This window comes from Loxodonta africana, chromosome 5 (genome assembly GCF_030014295.1).
Source record: "Loxodonta africana isolate mLoxAfr1 chromosome 5, mLoxAfr1.hap2, whole genome shotgun sequence".
Taxonomy (NCBI): Eukaryota; Metazoa; Chordata; class Mammalia; order Proboscidea; family Elephantidae; genus Loxodonta; species Loxodonta africana.
The window spans coordinates 46,538,443-46,560,604 of record NC_087346.1 but is presented as its reverse complement, the minus strand read 5'-3'; the positions used below and the strand labels follow the sequence as shown (position 1 = coordinate 46,560,604).

At 40.1% G+C, this 22,162-nt stretch overlaps 1 protein-coding gene across 1 annotated transcript in view; it reads right to left on the bottom strand.

Annotated features, from left to right (window-relative positions):
• Positions 1-21,904, bottom strand: part of LOC104845941 (3-hydroxybutyrate dehydrogenase 2) — a 148,769-nt gene extending 126,865 nt beyond the window's left edge. The window contains exons 1-2 of the mRNA XM_023548542.2: positions 21,427-21,904; positions 20,297-20,375 (exon numbers count right to left, since the gene is read on the bottom strand). Of these exons, the coding sequence (XP_023404310.2) occupies positions 20,297-20,375; positions 21,427-21,498 (151 nt within the window). The 5' untranslated portion in view covers positions 21,499-21,904. The remainder of the gene's footprint in view (positions 1-20,296; positions 20,376-21,426) is intronic.
• Positions 21,905-22,162: the final 258 nt, after the last annotated feature.

The following is a 22,162-nucleotide window of genomic DNA, read 5'->3' as shown; positions in this document are numbered from 1 at the left end:
CACAGCTGAGTGATTGGCCCTGCCCACCTGGACAAGGTGGTGAGAAGTATTGTGCCTACAGGTAAGCAAGCAACAAAACACGCCCAGCCTGCCTGTCCAGACATAACCAAATAAAACAAAAAGCAGGATGAAACAATCAAATCTACAATCAATAAATGAAGAAAATAATTCATGACTGTCCTAGAGACAGCAGACAATATCAAAACATAAAAAAAAAAAAAAAACAAAAAACCAGGAAAGGATAGCTCGAGAAAGAGACTGAAATAAAACACCAGATGATCTTCTTGTAGAAAAAATGCACTGGAACTATCTGACAGGGAATTCAAAACTCTAATATTCAGGGTTCTCCAACAGATGAAGGAAAAATACAGACAAAAAAAGGAAAACAGACAAAATCACGTAAAACAGACAGAATCAGGGAAAACACAGACAAGCAATAGAAGAATTCAGGAAAATAAGACAGGAACAAAATGTCAAAATGAAATAAACAACTAGAAATCATACAAAAATAGCAATCCAAAAGAAAAACAAGATTTCAGAAGTGAACAATGCAATAGAAGGTTTTAGGAGCAAATTTGAAACAATGGAAGACAGGATCAGCAAAATTGAAGGCAAATCCTTGGATACTACATTGTTTGAGGAGAAATCAGAGAAAAGAATGAAGGAAAATGAAGAAGCCCCAAGAACTGCGTAGGATACTATCAAAAGGAAAGATTTGTGTGTGATCAGAGTTCCAGGCCGGGAGGAGAAAATGCAGAACACAGAAAGGATCATGGAAGATTGGCTAACAGAAAACTTTCCCAATATCATCAAAGATGAAAAGCCAACCATCCAAGAAGCTCCACAAAACCCATACAGGATAGACTGCAAAAGAGAATCACCAAGACATGTCCTAATCACACTCATTAAAACTAAAGACAGTGAAAGAACCTTGAGAGCAGCTAGAGAAAAATGAAAAGTCACGTGCATAGGGGAAACAATAAGTCTAAGCTCTGACTACTCAGCAGAAACCATACAGGAAAGAAGGCAATGGAATGACATATAAAATCCTGAAAGAAAACAACTGCCAACCAAGAATAATATATCCTGTAAAACTCTCTCTCATACATGATGGTGAAATTGAGATATTTCCAGATAAACAGAAATTAAGAGAATATGTAAAAAACAAACCAAACTTACAAAAATTATTAACGGGAGTCCTTTGGTTAGAAAACCAACAACATCAGACAATAACCTGAACCTAGGACATAAGACAGCATCAGCCGGGTACTAACCTAGATAATGAACTCTTAAGGATAAAACAAAACTAAAATATTTACAACAGGGAACCAGAGAGGTCAATCTGTAAATGTCAAAAATGTCAGAACAATAAGAGGGAATAAATGATATAGGTATAGAACTTTCCAATGAAGAGGAGGTCAAGGCAATATCAAGTAATAAAAGATTGGTTTAATCTTATGAAGACAGTGGTAAATTTCAAGGTGACCCCAAAGAAAGTTAACAAAATTACTCACTAAAATGAAGAAGAAAAATATAGAGTCTCAGTAAACAAAAACAAAAGAAATGAAAAGAAGATCCACAAACAAAAGGAATTCATCACACAAGACTAAGAGGAACAAAGAAAATGTCAGCACCACAAAAAAAAAAAAAAAACTACAAAGTGACAGCAATAAACTCACACCTATCGATAATCACATACCCAACAGCTGCAAAGTACACATTCTATTCCAAAGCACATGGAACGGTCTCCAGAATAGACCACATCTTAGGCCACAAAGCAACCCTCAACAAAATGCAAAACAGTGAGATAATACAAAGCATCTTCTCTGATCACAATGCCATAAAAGTAGAAATTAATAACAGGAAGAACAAGGAAAAAAAATCAAATACTTGGAAACTGAATAACATCTTGCTTAAAAACCACTGGTAATAGAAGAAATCAAAGATAGAATCAAAAAACTCCTAAAATCAAATGAGAATGAAACACATTATACCAAAACTTCTGGGATACAGCAAAGGCAGCGCTCAGAGATCAATTTATAGCAATATATGCACACACCAAAAAAGAAGGGACAAAATCAAAACATTAGCACAAAATCAAAACATTACATAACTTTAACAAGCAGAGAACAACAAAACTGAATGTCCATCTGCAAAAAAAAAAAGGAAACAGGACCCATACCTCACACTATACACAAAACTAACTCAACATGAATCAAAGACCTAAATATAAAACCAGAAACTATACGGATCATAGAAGAAAAAATAGGGTCTATGCTAGAGAGCCCTAATACACAGCATAAACAAGATAAAAACCATAACTAACAATACATAAACACTGGAAGATAAACTAGATAATTGGGATCTTCTAAAAATTAAACACTTAGGCTTATCCAGACTTCTCCAAAAGAGTAAAAACAGAACCTAGAGAATGGGAAAAATTTTTTGGCTATGACAAATGCAACAAATCTCTAATCTCTATAATCTATAAGAAAATTCAATACCACTACAACAAAAAGACAAATAATCCAACTAAAAAATGGGGAAAGGATATGAACAGACACTTCACCAAGGAAGACATTCAGGCAGCTAACAAACAATGAGGAAATGCTGGTGATCACTAGCCATTACAGAAATGCAAATCAAAATTATAATGAGACACCACGTAACTGTGACAGTACTGGCATGAACAACAACAACAAAAAACAGAAAATAACAAATGTTGGAGAAGCTACAGAGAGCTTGGAACTCTTTTTTTTTTAAGCCTTTTTTTTTTTTTTTTTTAATTGTGCTTTCAGTGAATGTTTACAGCTCAAGCTAATTTCTCATACAAAAACTTATACACATATTGTTGTGTTCCCTGTCAGGGCAGTCATTGATGGTAGCCAGGCACCATCTAGCTCTTCTGGTCTCAGGCTGATGGAGTCTCTGGTTTATGTGAACCTTTTGTCTCTCGGGCTAATATGTTCCTTGTGTCTTTGGTGTTCATTCTCCTTTGCTGCAAGTGGGTTGGGATCAGTTCATGCATCTGAGATGGCTGCATGCAAGGTTTTAAGATGCCAGATACCACTCACCAAAGTGGGATGCAGAATATTTTCTTAATAAACTTTATTATGCCAATTGACCTAGATGTCCCCTGAAACTGTGGTTGCCAGGCCCCAGCCCCAGCTACTCTGTCCCTCAAAGTGTTTGGTTGTGTTCAAGAAACTTCTTAGGTTTGCTTTGTTCCAGTTGTGCTGACTTCCCCTGTATTGTGGGTTGTCCTTCCCTTCACCTAAGATGATTTCCGTCCACTATCTAGTTAGTGAATTCCATCTCCCTCCCTCCCTACCCTCGTACCCAACAAAGAATGTTTTCTTTTATGTTTAAATCTTCCCTTGAGTTCTTATAATTGTGGTCTCATACAGTGTTTGTCCTTTTGCGACTCTCTCAGCATAATGCCTTCCAGAAACATTTTTGTGAGATGCTTCACGAATTCATCATTGTTCTTCCTCGTTGTACAGTTAGTATTCCATCATGGGCACCGAGGTCGTTTCCATCTTTTTGCTATTGTGAAGAGTGCTACAATGAACATGGATGTCCATGTATCTATTTGTGTGACGGCTCTTATTTTTCTAGGATATATTCCAAGGAGTGCGATTGCTGGATCGTATGGTACTTCTATTTCTAGCTTTTTAAGAAAGCATCAAACTGATTGAATCTCACTTGGTCATGACTAATTATTATTTTGATATGTTGTTGAATTCTATTGGCTAGAATTTTATTGAGGATTTTTGCATCTATGTTCATGAGGGATATTGGTCTATAATTTTCTTTTTTTTGTGATGTCTTTACTTGGCTTTGGTATCGGGATTATGCTGACTTCGAAGAATGAGTTCAAGAGTATTCCATCCTTTTCTGTACTCTGAAATACCTTTAGTAGTACTGATGTTAACTCTTCTCTGAATGTTTGGTAGAATTCTCCAGTGAAGCCATTCAGGCCAGGCCTTTTATTTGCTGAGAGTTTTTTTTTTTTAATTACCTCTTAAATCTCTTTTGTTACAGGTTTATTTAGTTTTTCAACCTCAGTCTGTGTTAGTTTACATAGACAATATTTTTAGAAATTTGTTCATTTCCTCTAGGTTTTTAAATTTGTTGGAGTACAATTTTTCATAGTATTGTATTATGATCCTTTTAATTTCAATCGGGCCTGTTGTGATATCGCCCATTTTATTTCTTATTTGGGTTATTTGCTTCCTGTCCTTTTTTTTTCAGTTTGGCCAGTGGTTTATTGATGTTGTTGATCTTTTCAAAGAACCAGCTTTTGGTCTTGTTGACTCTTTCAATTGTTTTTCTATTCTCTATTTCATTTATTTCCACTCTAATCTTTATTATTTCCTTTCTCCTGGTGCCCATGGGCTACTTTTGCTGCTCTCTTTCTATTTGTTGGAGTTGTAGGGTTAATATTTTGATTTTGGCCCTTCTTTATGGACATGCGCATTTATTGCTGTAAATTGACCTCTGAGCACTGCTTTTGCTGTGCTCAAAGGTTCTGGTAGAATGTTTTCATTCTTATTTGATTCTATGAATTTCTTTATTCCATCCTTGATTTCTTCTATAACTCAGAAGTTTTTGAGCAAGGTGTTGTTCAATTTCTATGTATTTGATCTTTTTTTCCCTTGCTTTTTCTGTTATTGATTTCTGCTTTTATGGCTTTATGGTCAGAAAAGCAGCTTTGTAATATTTTGATGTTTTGGATTCTGTTAAGGCTTGCTTTGTGGCATAATATGTGGTCTGTTCTTGAGAGTGTTACTTGTGCATTGGAAAAGAAAGCATACTTGACTACTGTTGGGTAGAGTGTTCTGTATATGTCTATGAGATCAAATTGATTGATTGTGGCATTTAGATCTTCTGTGTCTTTATTGAGCTTCTTTTTGGATATACTGTCCTTCACCCAAAGTGACATGCTTGAAGTCTCCTATTGTTGTGGAGCTGCGTATTTCTCTTTTCGACGCTGTTAGAGTTTGTTTTATGTATTTCGGAGCCCTATCAGTGGGTTTTTTTTATCAGTGGGTGAGTATATGTTTATTATGGTTATGTTCTCTTGGGGTATTGACCCTTTAATCATTATATAGTGCCCTTCCTTATCCTTTGTGGTAGATTCTACTTTAAAGTTGATTTTGTCAGACAGTGATATTGCCACTCCTCTTTTTTGATTGTTGTTTGCTTGATATATTTTTTCCATCCTTTTAGTTTTAGTGTTTGCGTCTCTTGTAAGCAGCATATCATGCATCGTGTTTTTTAATCCATTCTGCCACTCTCTGTCTCTACTGGTGCATTTAGTCCATTTACATTCTGTGTAACCGTTGAGAGGTAACAATTAACTGCTGTCATTTTGATGTGTGTGCGTGTGTGTATGTGTAGTTTTTACAGTTTCTTTCCTCCACTTAATTTTTGTGCTGAATCATTTCTCTTTATGTATTTTCTTTTCATCTTTTTCATCATTGTTGATTTTGTATTTGCCGAGTTTTTGTGTTTTTATTCTTTTTTATTTTGACGGGCAGATTTGTTAGTTTTCTTCGTGGATACCTTAAAACTTATCTCTATTTTTCTAAGTTTAAATCAATCTTTTATTTCTTGATATGAACTTAACTTCTGCTCCATATGAAAGTTCTATGACTACACTACTTAGTCCCTCTTTCTTGTTTTAATGTTGTCATCACTTAAGTTGATGTCTCTGTTTCCCTATTTTCAGTGTTTTAGCTTTGACTTATTTTTATGACTTCCCTGTCTGGGTTTGTCTTATTCTGGAAGCTCCGCTGAAACCTGTCCACTGTAGGTGTGACCTTGCTGGTATTTGAAATACCAGTGGCATAGCTTCCAGCATCATAACAACACACAAGCCACCACAGTATGACAAGCTGACAAATGGGTGGTAGACACCAACTCTAGGAGGTGCGTATTACAATTCTGATCCTCATTTTATATGTGAAAAAGCTGAGGCAGAGAGAGGTCATGTCACATTCTGAGCTAGCTAGCAAGTGGGAGAGCTGGGATCTCAGTGCAAATGTGGATACCTCAAGAGCCTGTGTTTAAAGAAGAGTATGTCTGGAATGCAGGAGATCCCTTACGGCATGTCTTAGTACTACCATGTCTGGTGATTAAAGTCAAGGAAAACTACAGCAACCGAATTCCAACATGACTACTAATGGCCTAGGCCCTTCAGGAATGAAGGTTTGGGTCACCCCACCAGGCAAAGAACCACAAACAAGCTGAGGTACTTGCTGAGGGCATGGTGGAAAACGGTAGTTCTAAATATCAGTTACAGCCACATGATCAGATGCAGAAAGGAGGATTTGTTATGAGTATTTCTGCTTTGTATGTGTGCATCAGATATTTTTGTTTTCTTCACTTATAAAATATAAAAAGTAAACAGGGCTAGTGTATTTTTTATTGTACGTGTGTTAGTTGTATCATGTTAGGCACAAATATGACTATAATTGTGTTTATTCAGAGATTATGTACGGTTTGGGGAGATGTGTACAGACGCCAAGTTGACAAGAGGTGGACTGTGATGGTTAAGATTGTGTGTCAACTTGGCTGGGCTATGATTCTCAGTGTTTTGGCAGTTGTATAATGTTGTGATCACTTCCCTGTTGAAGTCTGATATGTGATCACCCCCATGATGGAATGTGTTGAATGGTACTAGTGGGGCAGGGCTTGTGGTGGCTCACTGTCCCCTAAACCTTCATCTCTCTGCCTTCTGCTGCCTACTTCCTTTCTGCTCACCTTGCTAGGGTTGGTGGCTTGTTCTGGATCCAGCAGCTACCTCTTGCCTCACCTCTAGTTCTTAGGACTTGAGCTAGCAGCTTACCTGTCCATCTTGGGATTCGTCGATCTTCACAGCCTGCAAGCAAGAGTCCTACTCCCCCACCTGCTGATCTTGGGTTCACCAGCTCCTGCAGCTACGTGAATCAGGAGAAACCTTGTGGTCTTTCCTGTTGACCTTGTCATTCTTTGACCTTCACAGCCTGTGAGCAGGAGCCCTGCTCTCTGACCTACAGATCTTGGGTTCACCAGCTTCTGTGGCTCCATGAATTGAGAGAAGCCTCTATTCTGATCCATGGACTTGGGATATTTCAGCCTCTATGTGAGCTGTTTCCTTGATATAAATCTCTCTACATATTTATATGCCTCACTGGTTTTGCTTCTCTAGAAAACAGCCTATGACAGGGTTGATATCTGGTTGTTCTGTCCTGTGTTCTAGTCTTGGGTTGTTATGATATTGTTGGTTTTCTAGGCAGAGGACTCCCTTAAACATATCTTGTGATTTTCGTTTGGTTTTTACAAATGCCCTTAACTTCTGTTTATCTGGAAATGCCCTAATTTCACTATCATATTTGAGAGACAGTTTTGCTGGATATATAACTCTTGGATGGCAATTTTTTTCCTTCAAGGTTTTATATATGTCATCCCATTGCCTTCTTGTCTGCATGGTTTCTGCTGAGTAGTGAGAGCTTAGTCTTATGGACTCTCCTTTGTAGATGACTTTTTGTCTATCCCTAGGTGCTCTTAAAATTCTATCTTTACCTTTGGTTTTGGCAAGTTTGGTTATAATACATCTTTGTGACTTTCTTTTGGGATCTATCCTGTGTGGGGTTTGATGAGGTTCTTGGAAAGACATCTTCTTGTCTTTCACAATATCAGAGACGTTTTCTCTAGCAAATCTTCAACAATTCTCTCTGTATTTTCTGTTATCCCCCCGTTCTGGTACTCCAACCATGTGTAGGTTTTTCCTCTTCATAAAAAAAAAAAAAAAAAAAAACTTTTCTTCATAGTGCCCCACAAAATTCTTATTTAGAGTGTCTTCATTTTTTAAATTCTTCTATCTGATCTCTCCTCAAATAAGTTGGTGGCAAGGGCTTTATCTTCAGTCTTACTATTCTGACTTCCATTGCCTCAATTCTGCTCCTATGATCTTCTACTGAGTTGACCAACTCTAAAATTTTATTGTTAATCTACTGGATTTTTATTTGCTGTCTTCCTATGGTTTCTAGCAGCCTGTTAAATTTGTCATTCTGTTCTTGTATTTCTTTATTGATTTCCTCTATTGCTTTGTCTCTGTGTTCCGTGGCTTGCTCTGAGTATTGCCTGATGTCCTTCTTTAACTCTTTAAGAGCTCTGTATATTAATCTTTTGCATTCTACCTCTGGTAATTCCAATACCTTCTTTTCCTCCAGAAGGTTTCCGGTTCTTTGTTCTGGTCACTTGCTGGAGCCGTCTTGAGCTGCTTCTTTATATGATTTGATACTGACTGTTGTCTCCAAGCCATCAATAAATTATTATATTTATTTATTGTATATTTCCTTACTGTGTCCTAGCATTTTCTTTTGTTTTGATATGCCCAAACAAGTTTGGCATGTGAGGTACTTTGGTTATTAGTGTCTCTGCAGCTCTCACGTCCTGTCACCAGGAGGACAGAGCTGCTACTAGGTGTGTGCACCCAGGAGTCTGTTTACTTTTCTTGTGGGGATTCAGCTCAGGTGTTCAGGTTGTCAGTCACCGAGTGTGTGGTACAGACTCTCATCTACAGTCCTAGATGTGCTGGGTTACGTAGGGGTGATTGGAGCAGGCACAGGTACCTGGCTGCACTAGGGGCCTATGTGCTGAGCAAGGTAGGGGGCTGATGGCTGTCACTGAGTGCATAGTTAGAAGGTGTGTCCCCAGCCATAGAGCGTGTAGGTGGATGGGTTTTGCAGCCAGACTTTAGGTAGCCAATGCTGTGGGCTGGAAGGACTGGGAGGCATTACTTATTCTTAGATTCCTGTCATAAGTGGGTAGGAGGAGTGGGTGGAGCCACCAGTCCTCTGGCCCCTGATGTGGGTGGGTGAGGATGTTATTTAATGGGCAGAGCGGTGTCAAATGTCATGAATATGCAACTCCCTGTTGGTTTCTACAGTTGAAAATAGGCTTCAGATACATACCCTGTCACACTATGCTAATGAGGGGCTACACTGTCAAATCAGCCTACACAGGTCTAGACAGAGGTGATGAGTGTTCAAAGTTCACAGAACCCTTATGCCACTGCTTAGGCAAAGGGGCAGTGCCTGTCCAGAGTTCCTGGCTTAGGGGGCATGGTGATGTTTTAAAGCCACAAGATTAGTTTGGGTGTGGTTAGTCCTGAGTACCCAGCTTAGGAGAGTTGGCAGTTTTTCCCCCCTCCCCCCGTAAAGCCACAAGACTGGTTTGGGCATGACAGCTCCTATTTCTGGCTTGGGGGTGTAGCAATTGTTGAATACTGCTAGACTGGTATCTGAGCAGAGTGGGGAGGAGGATGGATAAGGGAAAGGGGTACTTCTCTGCTACGAAAGTCCTGGAGTGGGAAGGGTTCTTTTGATCTTCCTTGGTAGGTTACACACTTGCACTTAACTTTTACAGATCCAGCCCCACTTCCGCTGGCTCCAGGGGCTTGTGCAGACTGTGCCATCCAGTCTCTCCTGATGTGTTGAATGCATACCAAGTGCTACTCCTCACCTCAGCCTGCATGTGCCAGCATATCCAGCCCATGGGGTGCCAGCTAGTTCATGACTGGCACTTCTTCACTGCTTCTGAACTGTTTCTCCCTCCCCTGATTCTCGGTCCAACTTCTTAAATTTGACTTTGATGATCAGGGCTTCTAGATTGTCATATACAATCTATTCAGTTGTTATTTTGGGTCTTTGTTGTAAGAGGGGAAACCCTGGTGGCATAGTGGTTAAGAGCTACAGCTGCTAACCAAAAGATCAGTGGTTTGAATCCACCAGGCACTCCTTGGAAACTGTATGGGGCAGTTCTACTCTGTCCTGTAGGTTCGCTATGAGTCGGAATTGACTTGACGGCAACAGATTTGGTTTTCGGGTTTTGTTGTAAGAGGCACCACAGGAAACATCTGATTATTCTGCCATCTTGGCTCCACCTCTTGAGTCTAATCAAGCTTGGAATTCTTATACACTGCTGGTGGGAATATAAAACGGTACAACTATTATGGAAAACCATATGGCACTTCCTTAAAAAGCTAGAAATAGAAACGCCGTATGATCCAGCAATCCCACTCTTAGGAATATATCATAGAGAAACAGAAGCCATTATGTGAACCGGCATATGTACACCCATGTTCACAGCAGCATTATTCACAAAAGCAAAAAGATGGAAACAACTTAGGTGCCCATCAACAGACAAATGGATAAACAAATTGTGGTACATAGACACAATGGGATGCCATGCAAAAATAAAGAACACTGACGAATCTGCAAAAAATCTCATAACATGGATGAATCTGGTAGGCATTATGCTAAGTGAAATAAGTCAATCACAAAAGGACAAATACTGTATGATACCACTATTATAAAAACCCATGAAAAGGTTTACACACAGAAAGAAACAATCTTTGATGGTAACTAGGGAGGGAAAGAGTGGGCAGGGAAAAACACTAAATAGTAAGTGGTAAGTTTGGTGAAGGGTAAGAGAGCACATAATACTGGGGAAGTCAACACAACTCGACTAAGGCAAGGTCATGGAAGCTTCATAGACACATCCAAACTCCCTAAGTATGAAATTACGGGGCTGAAGGCTAGGGACTATGGTCTCGGGGAATATCTACCTCAACTGGCATAACACAGTTTATAAAGAAAATAGTCTACATCCCACTTCGGTGTGTAGCCTCTGGGGATTTAAAAGCTTGTTGATGGTCATCTAAGATACTCCACTGGTCTCACCCCATCTGGAGCAAGGGAAAATGAAGAAAACCAAAGACACAAGGGAAAGAATTAGTCCAAAGGACTAATGGGCCACTATTACCACAGCTCCCACCAGACTGAGTCCAGCACAACTACTTGGTGCCCAGCTACCACCACCAACTGCTCTGACAGGGATCACAATAGAGGGTCTTAGACAACAGAGGGCTGGAGAAAAATGTAAAACAAAATTCTCAATCACACACAAAAAATCAGAATTACTGGTCTGAGACAGACTAGAAAAACCCCGGAAGTATGGCTCACGGACACCCTTTTAACTCAGTACTGAAGTCACTCCTGAGGTTCACCCTTCAGTCAAAGATTAGACGGGCCCATAAAACAAAATCAGACTAAAGGCGCACACCAGCCCAGGAGCAAGGACGAGAAGGCAGGAGTAGACAGGAAAGCTGGTAACGGGGAACCCAAGGTTGAGGAAGGGAGAGTATTGACATGTCTTGGGGTTGGCAACCAGTGACAAAACAATATGTGCATTAATTGTTTAATGAGAAACTAATTTGCTCCATAAACTTTCAACTAAAATACAATAAAAAGAAAAAAAGGGGGGGAACACAGAACAGAATTTCAAGTTCTCATGGACTCTAGACTTTCTAGACTTTCATCCACCCATGGAAAAGAATCCCTGAAACTATTGCCTTGAAATAATCTTTAAACCTTAAACCAAAAATATGGCTTTAAGTCATCTTAAAACCGAACAATAGTTTATTTTAACTAGCAAAAAAGGTCTTCCTTGAACATTATGCTCTTTTAAGAACTATCTACATGGGATCAACCTGACAACAGCAACTCAAGAGATTAGATAGTAACCTTAGAGGGAAGGGAGTTAATGTTAATGAGAGAAGCACAATTCAGAAAAGGAGAGTGAAAATGGTTACATTACCCGAAGAATATAATCAATGTCACTAATTTGTACACATAGAAACTGTGAACTGGTATATCTTTTGCTGTGTTACTCTCAACAACAACAAAATTAAGTTTGCAGGAAAAAAAAAAACTAAAAAAAAGTCAGTTGCATATGAACTATGAATGTTATTAGTTGCCATCCAACTGACTGTGACCCCACCCACAACAGAATTATCAGAACATTGTGACCCACAGGTTTTCAAAAGTAGATTTTCAGGCCTTTCTTCCTAGTCTGTCTTAGTCTGAAAGCTCTCTTGAAACCTCTTCATCATTACAGTAACATACAGGCCTCCTCTGACAGACGGGTGGTAGCTGAGCATGCGGTGCATTGGCTGGGGATTGAACCCATGTCTCCCCCATGAAAGGCAACAATTCTGGACAGAACCACTCCCCCGTTGCCGTCGAGTTGATTCCGGCTCATAGCGACCCTATAGGATAGAGTAGAACTGGCCCATAGGGTTTCCTAGGAGCAGCTGGTGGATTCAAACTGCTAACCTTTGGTTATCAGCCTTAGCTCACAATAGCTCTTAACCACTGCACCACCAGGGGTCCACTGAACCACCACTGCCCCTCACACTATGAATAGGACTAATAAATAGCAGGCCAGGAACCAGATATTCAACAACGATACTTCTATGAAGATTTTAAGTGAAGAGATATTTCACATTATACTTGTAGAATAAGAGGCATCAGAGATAATCTAATCTCTGAGTGTCTCACTCAAAGGCCATTAGGAGCCAGGCAGGTAATATGGATGTGTGAGTCAGTAGCAAGTGGAGAGGGTATAACTCTATCGAAGGCATTAAATAACCACAGGCTTCTGAATCTCCTCTCACGGTGTCCTTGCCATGAGATGAAACTGAAGTTTAGAGAGATTAGGTTTAGGTGACCCTTAGAGGCTACATAGGACGCATGTGAATCAAAGTCAATGCAGAAACCAGAAGCCACTCCAGATATTTTAAGCAGAAAGCATTTTATACAGGGAATTAAGTGTTCCCACGACTGGTGAAAGAGTTAGAAGTGCAGGGTCCAGGCTGGGCCTACAGGAATAAATCCGAGAACACTTGTAACCGAACCACGAAGGAGTGTACTATTATTGCTACAATTACAGGCCATCACAAGGATACAGAGTTCAAGAACAGCTATGACCCAGAGGAGCTGGGATCTGGAAGACGCCTGGACAGCAAACACTGAATGTGTTCACCACCTTCCTTAACAGCCACACAGGTGGTGCTCCAATACTCAATGCTGAGGCTGGCTGTCACCACTGCTGTAAGGGCCTCCTAACAGCCACAATGCTGGAGACTGGATGCTGGCATCTCCTCCACCTTCCTTGCCTGCAGAAAACTGCCCAAAACAGCAAGAAGATGGCCTCTATCTCGCCCATCTTCAAAACCTCAGGCAAGGAAGCTACTAGCCAGACCCTAATTTTGCATCCAGAACTCTAGCTGGAAGGGAGTCTGGGAAATGTTTGTCACTTTCCAGTTTCTGTTCCCATAGTATAAGCAAGTGGGAACAAATGTTAGTGCCAAACTTCCACATCCAGCACAGCAACTTAGGTGTAGGCCCCTGGACTTAGACTCCGGTTGTCAACTCATTTCCACTTATTCTATTAATGCCTTCTATTTTTTTTTTTTTTATAGAAGTTCAGGAATCCCTGGATAGTGCAAATGGTTAAGCTCTTGAGTACTAATCATAAGGTTGACAGTTTGACTCCACCCAGAGATGCCACCAAAGAAAAGGCCTGGCAATCTGCTTCCTAAAGGTTGCAGCCATGAAAACCTTATGAAATAGTTCTACTCTGTACATACGGGGTTGCCAAGAATCAGTGTCAAGTCTATGGAAACCGGTTTGCTGGTTTCTTCTTTTTTTCCTTTCTTCACAGAACTCTTAGAAAGATAGTAAAAATGTAGTCAACGGAACCAAAATTCTGAAGACCTTAACATATGCTAGAAAACATATTATGTGAATTATTCACTTTACATCATTAGTATAGCATGAATCACACACATTACTTGTTTAAGTATATTCTGATGCATTGGGTTTTGAGCCACTGAACAATAGAAACTATTTAATTCATATTTGTATTACATGTCCTCTTAGGTGCTTGGTATGGAGAAGGCACACAGGTATTTGCTGAATCGAAATGTTTCATTCTTGACTTTCAGAGAACCAGAAAGCCGAAATGTCATGAAAGTACTGTGTAGCTGTAATACCTGTCAGGTGGAGGCCCCAGTATAGAGAAGAGGTTGGGAGAAGGGGGTGTTAGTCTTTCACTGAGAACACAGGCTCACCTGGCTAAGGTAGCTGACCTGCCAAAAGCTGGTGTTGTCGATTTCTTGATGAGGGCTAAAGGAAAGGGCAGCTTCCTGCTACTAATTTTTTAAGGCAACAAATCACAGGAAAGGCGAAGGTGAGATAAAAGTGAGCTAACAAGCTGCTGGCAGGTAAGTAAAGAAGCCATGGCCTGAAACTGTGCTTGGAGCAGGTGGTTGTATTCTCCAGTCAGTAGGATCTGATGGGTGTTCACCTAGTGCACAAAAGCCACACTGCTGGCTGATTCAGAAACTACAACAGAAACAAACAAAAACCCACTCCCTAGCAATGCCAAAAACAAACACACTGTAAGGCCAGAAGTCTAGCGAGGGACAGTTGCCCCCAGCGCAAGTTCAACATGGTGCTGAATGACGTTCCCAGGCGCCAAAATACAAAAGCTGCCTGTCTGTGGCAGCCAGATAAGAGGCGAAACGCGGTTCTGCTGACTCTTGGCTGGCGACTACTGAAGTCTATTCATCTTGAAATTGAGGGTTGAGATGGGGGTGGGGACAAGGCGCCATTTATTGCTCCTGGGAGCTGTTACCCTCGCTGTGCCCCTGCTGAAAGCCACTGGGTGTACGACCAGCAGGAGCCAGGCTCATTAGGTTCCCGCTGCAGCTACGGATTTTATTTAGCCTTATAGTTCTCGAATGGAAACTCACCTCACGTCCTCTGGCGTTGAAGACCCGACTCAGCTGATAGATTAAGAAATAGGCTAAAAGAGGTCTGCGGGGAAGCTCACGGAGCCTGGTCCAGCCGCCACGCGCTGGGTTCCCGACTGGGCGTATCGTCCCAGGCGACGCAGAAGGCTGCAATTCTTGAGATAACGGGGCCCCGGGCGCGGTGCCGGGCGTCGGCGGCCTCGCCTTCTCTGCACACCCGCGGCGAGCATTACCGCCTCCCCCAGCCGTGTCCCGCCTTCCCTGGGTCATTGGCGCCAGGCAGACCTCTCGTTCACCTCGCCGAACCCAGTCACTGGGCCCCCTTTCCAGGACCACCGAGCGGGCACAGTGCGGCGTTTCAGTTGTTCACTTTCGCTGGGTGGCTTTGCCGGCCCCTGGTGGCAGGAGGAGCGCGCTCCCGCCAGAAGCTCCCTGGAAAGGCCGCCCAGCGAGCGCGGGCCCAGGCGCCAAGTTTGCCCTGTGATGAAGGAACCCTGGGCAGGAAAGCGCAGCGCCGGCTCTTCAGGAGCCGGGGAATGTTGGCTGGGCAGCCAGTTGCTTACCGCTCTTTAAATCAACTTCTAGGAGCCCTGATGGCGCAGTAGTTAAGCGCTGGCTGCTAAGGAGTGGGGGCCGGTTAGACCTGCCAGTAGCTCTGCGGGAGAAAAGACCTGTGGATCTGCTCCTGTAAAAAGTACAGCCACGAAAACACTATGGGGCAGTTCTACTGTGTCACATGGGGTCACTATGAGTCTGAATCCACTCCATGGCACCCAGCAACAACAAATCAACTTCTAAATCTTGTATTTTTTTTTCTCTTTTATATGTATATTCTCCGGAGCAGTGGGGAAACAGGATTCTTTCTTCAGGTGACCAGTTAAAAGGCAAGATTAAAGACTTGTGAATTTCTTGCCCTTTTTATCCTTCTTTAACACGAATCCTTCTTGCTACATTGATTTTAACACTTCCAGCAGCAATTTGTTTCTTTTTCATTCATTCCTCATTTTCATTTCTTGGTCTTCCTTTCTTCTCTACATTTCATCGTCTTTCAGCTATGTGTGCATTCATGCGAAAATGCGCGCGCGCGTGTGTGCGCACCAGCGCGGGAGCACTTGACCCTTTCGGGGTGATTTTTATTTCAGAAATAAACATTTTCTTACTTGTTTTTCACGCCTTTAGGCAAGTGGTCATGTTTTATTTTAATCACCGATTTTCAGCTAAGAGTAAATATCTTCATTAAGTAGAAATCGCCCATTCCATGCTCAGTTCCTCTCTTGTGCAGAAGAATGGATGAGCCTAGGATACCCTTCTCCACGGCATCTAAGAAATTATTATTTTCCTAAACAGAACTCTTCCTGTCCTAAAACTTGCAAAAATCCCTAGTGACATCCAGCTTCCTCTTACCACAGGAATGAAATAATGTTTTCTCTCAGATGATCTTTGTACACAGATCACACAATTTGATCAACATGACTTTTGAGAAAAACGAATTTTTTGGCTCCAGTGTTAACTTTGTTTTATAGTTTATCTGAGAGAGCTATTTCTGAAAAAGCATGTGTTAATGTTTAAATCCATTTTGTAGAATTCATCTTGGGTTTGTTTAGAATCTGTTCTTACCTCTACATATATATCTATACCTGCTCACAACATACAGTACTTCATGACGTATTTATAAGCTTCAGATTCTATAAATTCACTTGATAAGAATTTATAGTATTTCGATTATGGTACACCAAAAGAAATCCAAGTCATTTAGCCCAACTCCCTAATTTTACAAACCAGAAAACTAAAATCCAAAGTAAGTTGGCTGACTCAGTCTACTTCACAAAGCAAGCCATCCGTGATCTGTAGTGGAGCAGCAGGTTCAGAACCCCAAAGCAAATCCTATAATCATGGACTTTTCCAGAATTCTAGTTAAAATATCCTTTGCTGTGAATTCTAAGACACCATCAACTGCATAATATTGTTCTCCATACCTGAAATTTCATTGTTTCTTTTTCCTTTTCAAAATTCTTTGCTAAAACTAATTAATGGGGGCCCTGGTGGCACCGTTGGTAAGAGCTACGGCTGCTAGCCAGAAGGTCAGCAGTTTGAATCCACCAGCTGCTCCTTGCAATCCCTATGGTTGGCAACCAATGTCACAAAACAATGTGTTTTAATTGTTTAATGAGAAACTAATTTGCTCCGTAAACCCTCATCTGATTAATGTACAATGTAAAAAAACAAAAACAAAAACCTAGTTCTAAACAGGATCATTTTTAAAAGTACAGGGTTTAGGGTTCCAGCACCTATTTCTGGGGGGAGATGTTCAATCCATAATAACCTGGAAGCAGCTACGTTTCAGTTACGTGAGTCAATAATTTCCTTTTATTGATTAAGCTGGTTTCAGTTGTGTTTCTGTCACTTGGCATCAAATGAATTCTTACTCCAACCCTTCACATCTGAATTGGACCTCAAGGATCCGCTGTATGATAACGGGTGTTTAAAAAGGTGATTCTACATCTTCATAAAATGGAAAAGAAAAAAATTACGTGGGAATATTTTGTTTTAAGAGGCATTAAAATATATAGTACAATTTTCTTTAATATTCAATAAAGTAAGTTTCAGTTATCCAGGAAATTTTGTTGTTGTTAGTTGCCATCAAATCCAGAAAATTAACTCGAGTGAAAAGTTTTGTTCTTCAACGATGCTGGTTAAATTAAATGCTACTATAATTAATGGGACTTAGTTATTTTTTCTTTGTGTTTATAGAAGACTTTTAAGATTTAAATACTTTCCCTAACTCTTTGGTCCCAGAGAAGGTTCAAGGGAGCAATTAAGAATCCATCTGAGATGCTGGGTGTCTGAGACAGAAAATTTAAAAGAGGGGAAGTATAGGGAAACAAATGGTTTCCAAGTAACTAAGAATCACACAGGTTAATGGGATGATAAAAGTTGGAAAAGTCTTTATAAATTATCTCGTCCGACCTCTTCAATGCTCAAATGAGAAAACTGAAGCCTACAGAAACTATAATTTTCTCAACTAACACAGCCAACATCAGCCATGCCTCATAGTAGAACTTTATAAAAATTGGTGAAATGAGATAGCTCTATGACTTCATGTGTAATGGTTTTTCCAACCAAATCACTACATTAGGTTTTTATGGCACAGTGGTTAAGAACTCGGCTGCTAATCAAAATGTGGGCAGTTCAAATCCACCAGCTACTCCTTGGAAACCCTAAGGGACAATTCTACTCTGTCCTATAGGGTCGCTATGAGTTGAAATCAACTCAATGGCAATGAGAGTTTTTTTTTTTTAAACAATATTTTCTTTGAAATTCCATACCTTATTTACCTATATTCAGTTATAAGTTTTAAAACACATTCCAAAAGCAAACGCAAATAGGTGACAACTTGCTATTTAGGTATGCCTTCAGAGACTAAAAATCAAGGAATGTTTCTTTCTTAAAAATCCAGTTAAAGTAAGATGGTTTGAGAGATTTTTGTGTGTTAAAAATCTATACTGAGAACTATAAAGGCAAGGTACGCTGTAGATAAACACTAAAAGTGCCTATATGCAGAATCAACAGATTTTTCTGCTTCTCAATCAAGAAACTGCATTATTCAGACTGATACAACAGCCTGTCAATCGCATAGAAAAAAAAAATTTATCCTGCTTAAAATGTCAAAATTTCATTAATTCAGTAAATAACCTGAATTTAATCCCAGTCCTATGACTCAAATACAGATTTCAATAGAAGAAGGAGTTTCAATTCTTCTATTGGCAGTCTTCTATAAAGCATAACACCCAAGGGACGTGGCTCTTATGACTGCTGTGATTGCCTACTTGCTTGTATGTGAGGTCAAACCCAGTGCCGTCGAGTCAATTCTGACTCATAGTGACCCTATAGGGTTTCCAAGTGAGGTCAAGTGCTTTTTTAAAAAACATGTCCAAAAGCCATTCTTGCTTGTCTCTCAGTATTCAGAAATTCTTATAGGATTTATCCACATACTTGTAAACTATCTCAGACTTAATTTGAGTGCCCAAGGACGTGGGAGAAAACAATGAGCCTTGGTCCCACGTCCCTGGGCAGCCATCATTCCCAGAGACTTCAGGCCCAGGCCCAGATGTTTTTCTTCTTGTTGCTAAGGCATTCCTCAGCCTTGGCCACCAGCCCAGTAACTCCACTCCTGGGCTTGTACCTTAGCCTGAGTCCATCCCAAATTCATCCCCAGCATGCTTCGGGGAAAAGCAAAACTGACTTTGTTCAGCGGGGATGTATATAGCTGAATAGCATTACCCCACAGCCGATAAATATTTATTGAATAAACTGAAAAAAAACCCAACAAAATTCTGTACTATCCCAGAATTCCTACCCTCAGTCTACAGCCATATTAAATACAGCAAATTTGAAAACATTTAAATAATTTGTATAATCTTTTAGGGTTTCTGATCATGAGATTTGATCTTTAGGGCTGGGCTGTCTCCAATACGGTAGCCACTAGCCACTCGTGGCTATTTAGCCCCTGAAATGTTGCCAGTCTCAGTTGAGATGCACTGTATGTGTAAAATATACATGGATTTCAAAGATTTGGTATGAAAAAAGAATGTAAAGTATTTCATTAATTATTTTTTATATTGATTACATGTTTTGATGATAATTTTTAGATGTGTTGGGTTAAGTAAGATACATTATTAGAATTAATTTCATCTGCTTCTTTTTAAATAAGTGGCTATTTAAGAAAACTTAAAATTACACGTGTGGTTTGCATCATGTTTTTATTGGACAGCACTGCCCTACAGGGGGAGGAGAGAAGACAGAAGTGAAAAGTTAACATCAAAAGTTAATGTACACCTTTCTTCTATCCTGTGACCAGAAGAACTAGATGGTGTCTGGTTATCACTACCAGCCCTTCTAATCAGGGCCACAATAGATGGACCCTGATAGAATGGAAGAAAAATGTGGAATAAAACCTTAAATTCTCAAAAAACAGACCTACTGGACTGGTTGAGATTGGAGGACTCCCAAAACTATTGCCTTGAGGTATACTTTAAACCTTGAATGGAAACTAACCCTTGAGGTAACCTTGTAGCCAAATAACAGGTTGGCTCAAAAAATAATGACTACCACCTGTAAGTAGTGTGTGCCTTTAAAAATTCACCTATATGAGACCAAATGGTCAACAATAACTTTATAAAATAAAGACAAGAATGTAAGGGGGCAGGGAGATTAGATTAATGGAAACAGAACAACCAGAATGAAATAATGAGAATGTTCAAGGCTTGTGAAGAATGGAACCAATGTCACCGAACAACTCATGAAGAACTGTTGAATGGGAACCTAAGCTGCTGTGCAAACCTTCACTAAAAACAAAATAAAATATTATTAAACAAAAAAAAGTTAAGGTAACAATTGTTGAATATTCACATACAACTTTGTGACTAAGTACTGAATCCCTCAACATGTAGGGTAAATAAAAACTTCAAGTATATGTTTATGATTTTAGTCTGTAGGTTCACAGAATATAGATTTGATATCAGAGAATCAGACCATAAAAAGAAGGCCAGTGGAGGCGAATGGCTAATGAATTTTCTCTCAACACGTGAGTACTATTTTATAACATCTTGCAGATTCTGAATCCCAAGTTCAAGCTGAATTGCTTACCTGGGTACTTTTCCAGTTCCTGAAGTTTGGACTCACTGATATCTGTGGCTATGACTTTGGCACCTTCTCTTGCAAAAGCCTGGAGGACACAACACACAAATAAATCCTTTGTGTACTTGGTTAAGCTGCTTCCCTTTTATCTTGTTTCCACTGTTGTTTTCCCTAGAAAATTGGTGGGATCTCACACTACCTAGTCTCACCCAACATCCCCATTGTTGTTATTTTTATTCACTTTTATCATTAATTAGAACAACATGACATACATTGTGCTTGCCACCTGACTTTGTATGTTTAAGTAACATCCAATAAGACAGGGCTTTTAAAACTAGGATTCTGTTATTAACACCTCTCAAAATACTACTGTGATTTGATAGCCTGTCTTCCATTTCTGAGAAGATGACTGAACTCTAAGTAATAAAAGAAAAATGGGTTATTTCATGGTTTTCCTCCCAAGAGTATTATAGTGCTTTCACGAATGTCAAACCACACTCTACCACTATACCGAAGGTGCTTAATTAGCTCAGGTATGCATTTGTGACTATAATGTGGGAGAAGATGATGTAAACTAGAATGCAATGGTAAACTTATAGTCTTAGAACTCTGCAGTCCTATATTTGAATGGACATAATTTCAGAATGCTATACATCCTTTTAAGGATCCTAGTGGTGCAATGGATAAGTGCATGGCTGGTAAATTGAAAAGGCTGGCGGTTCGAACCCACTCAGCAGCTATGAGGGAGAAAAGACTTGGCAATCTGCTTCCACAAAGATTACAGCTAAAAAAACCCTACGAGACAGTTCTGCTCTGTCACATGGGGTCACTAAGAGCCAGAATCGATTCGATGACACACAATATCTCCTTGTAGGCCCCTTGAGGTTGATTTATTATGGCACAGAGAAATCAGTTTCTCAGAATCAAAGGTCATCAGTGACGTCACGTACGAAACGTGAGGTATTCGTCTCTTCATCAGCCTGGGCTCAGAGGTAGTGACTTTTTTTTTTTGATAACTTATGACAACAGCAGCACAAAGTCAACAGAAAGAGTAGAGGGGGTTAAATAACAGTGGAATCATTACACATAATTCAATACCTCAAAAGGCAGTAAGCAAACAACAAGAGATACGAACTTACCAAGGCGGCTGCCCGGCTGATGCCCTCAGCAGCAGCTGTCAGGATGATGACCTTGCCGTCAAGTCGACCCATAATGCAACCTCTGCTTTAATCTAAAGGCACATGCATTAAAAAAAAAAAAAAAAAATTGTAGTGAAAATATATACAACAAAACATACACAAACTCAATTTCTACATGTACAATTCAGTGACATAGATTGGATTCTTCAAGTTGTGCAGCTATTCTTGCTATCTTTTTCCAAATCATTCCACCTAAAGGCACGTGCATTTAATGGCTGACACAAGCACACGTTCCTGCATGGCACTAACATCTAGAAAGAATGGTTCAGGGTTTTTTTTTTTTTTTTTTTAATTTTACTTTAGATGAAGGTTTACAGAACAAACTAGCTTCTAATTAAACAATTAGTACACACATTGTTTTATGACATTGGTTGCCAACTCTACGACATATCGACACTCTCCCCTTCTCAAACATGGATTCCCCATTACCACCTTTCCTGTCTCCTCCTGCATTCTCATCTTTGCCCCTGGGCTGGTGCGCCCCTTAAGTCTCGTTTTGTTTTATGGGCCTGTCCGATCTTTGGCTGAAGGGTGAACTTCAGGAGTGACTTCATTACTAAGCTAAAAAGGTGTCCAGGGGCCATACTCTCAGGGTGTCTCCAGTCTCTGTCAGGCCAGTAAGTCTAGTCTTTTTTTGTGAGTTAGAATTTTGTTCTACATTTGTCTCCAGCTCTGT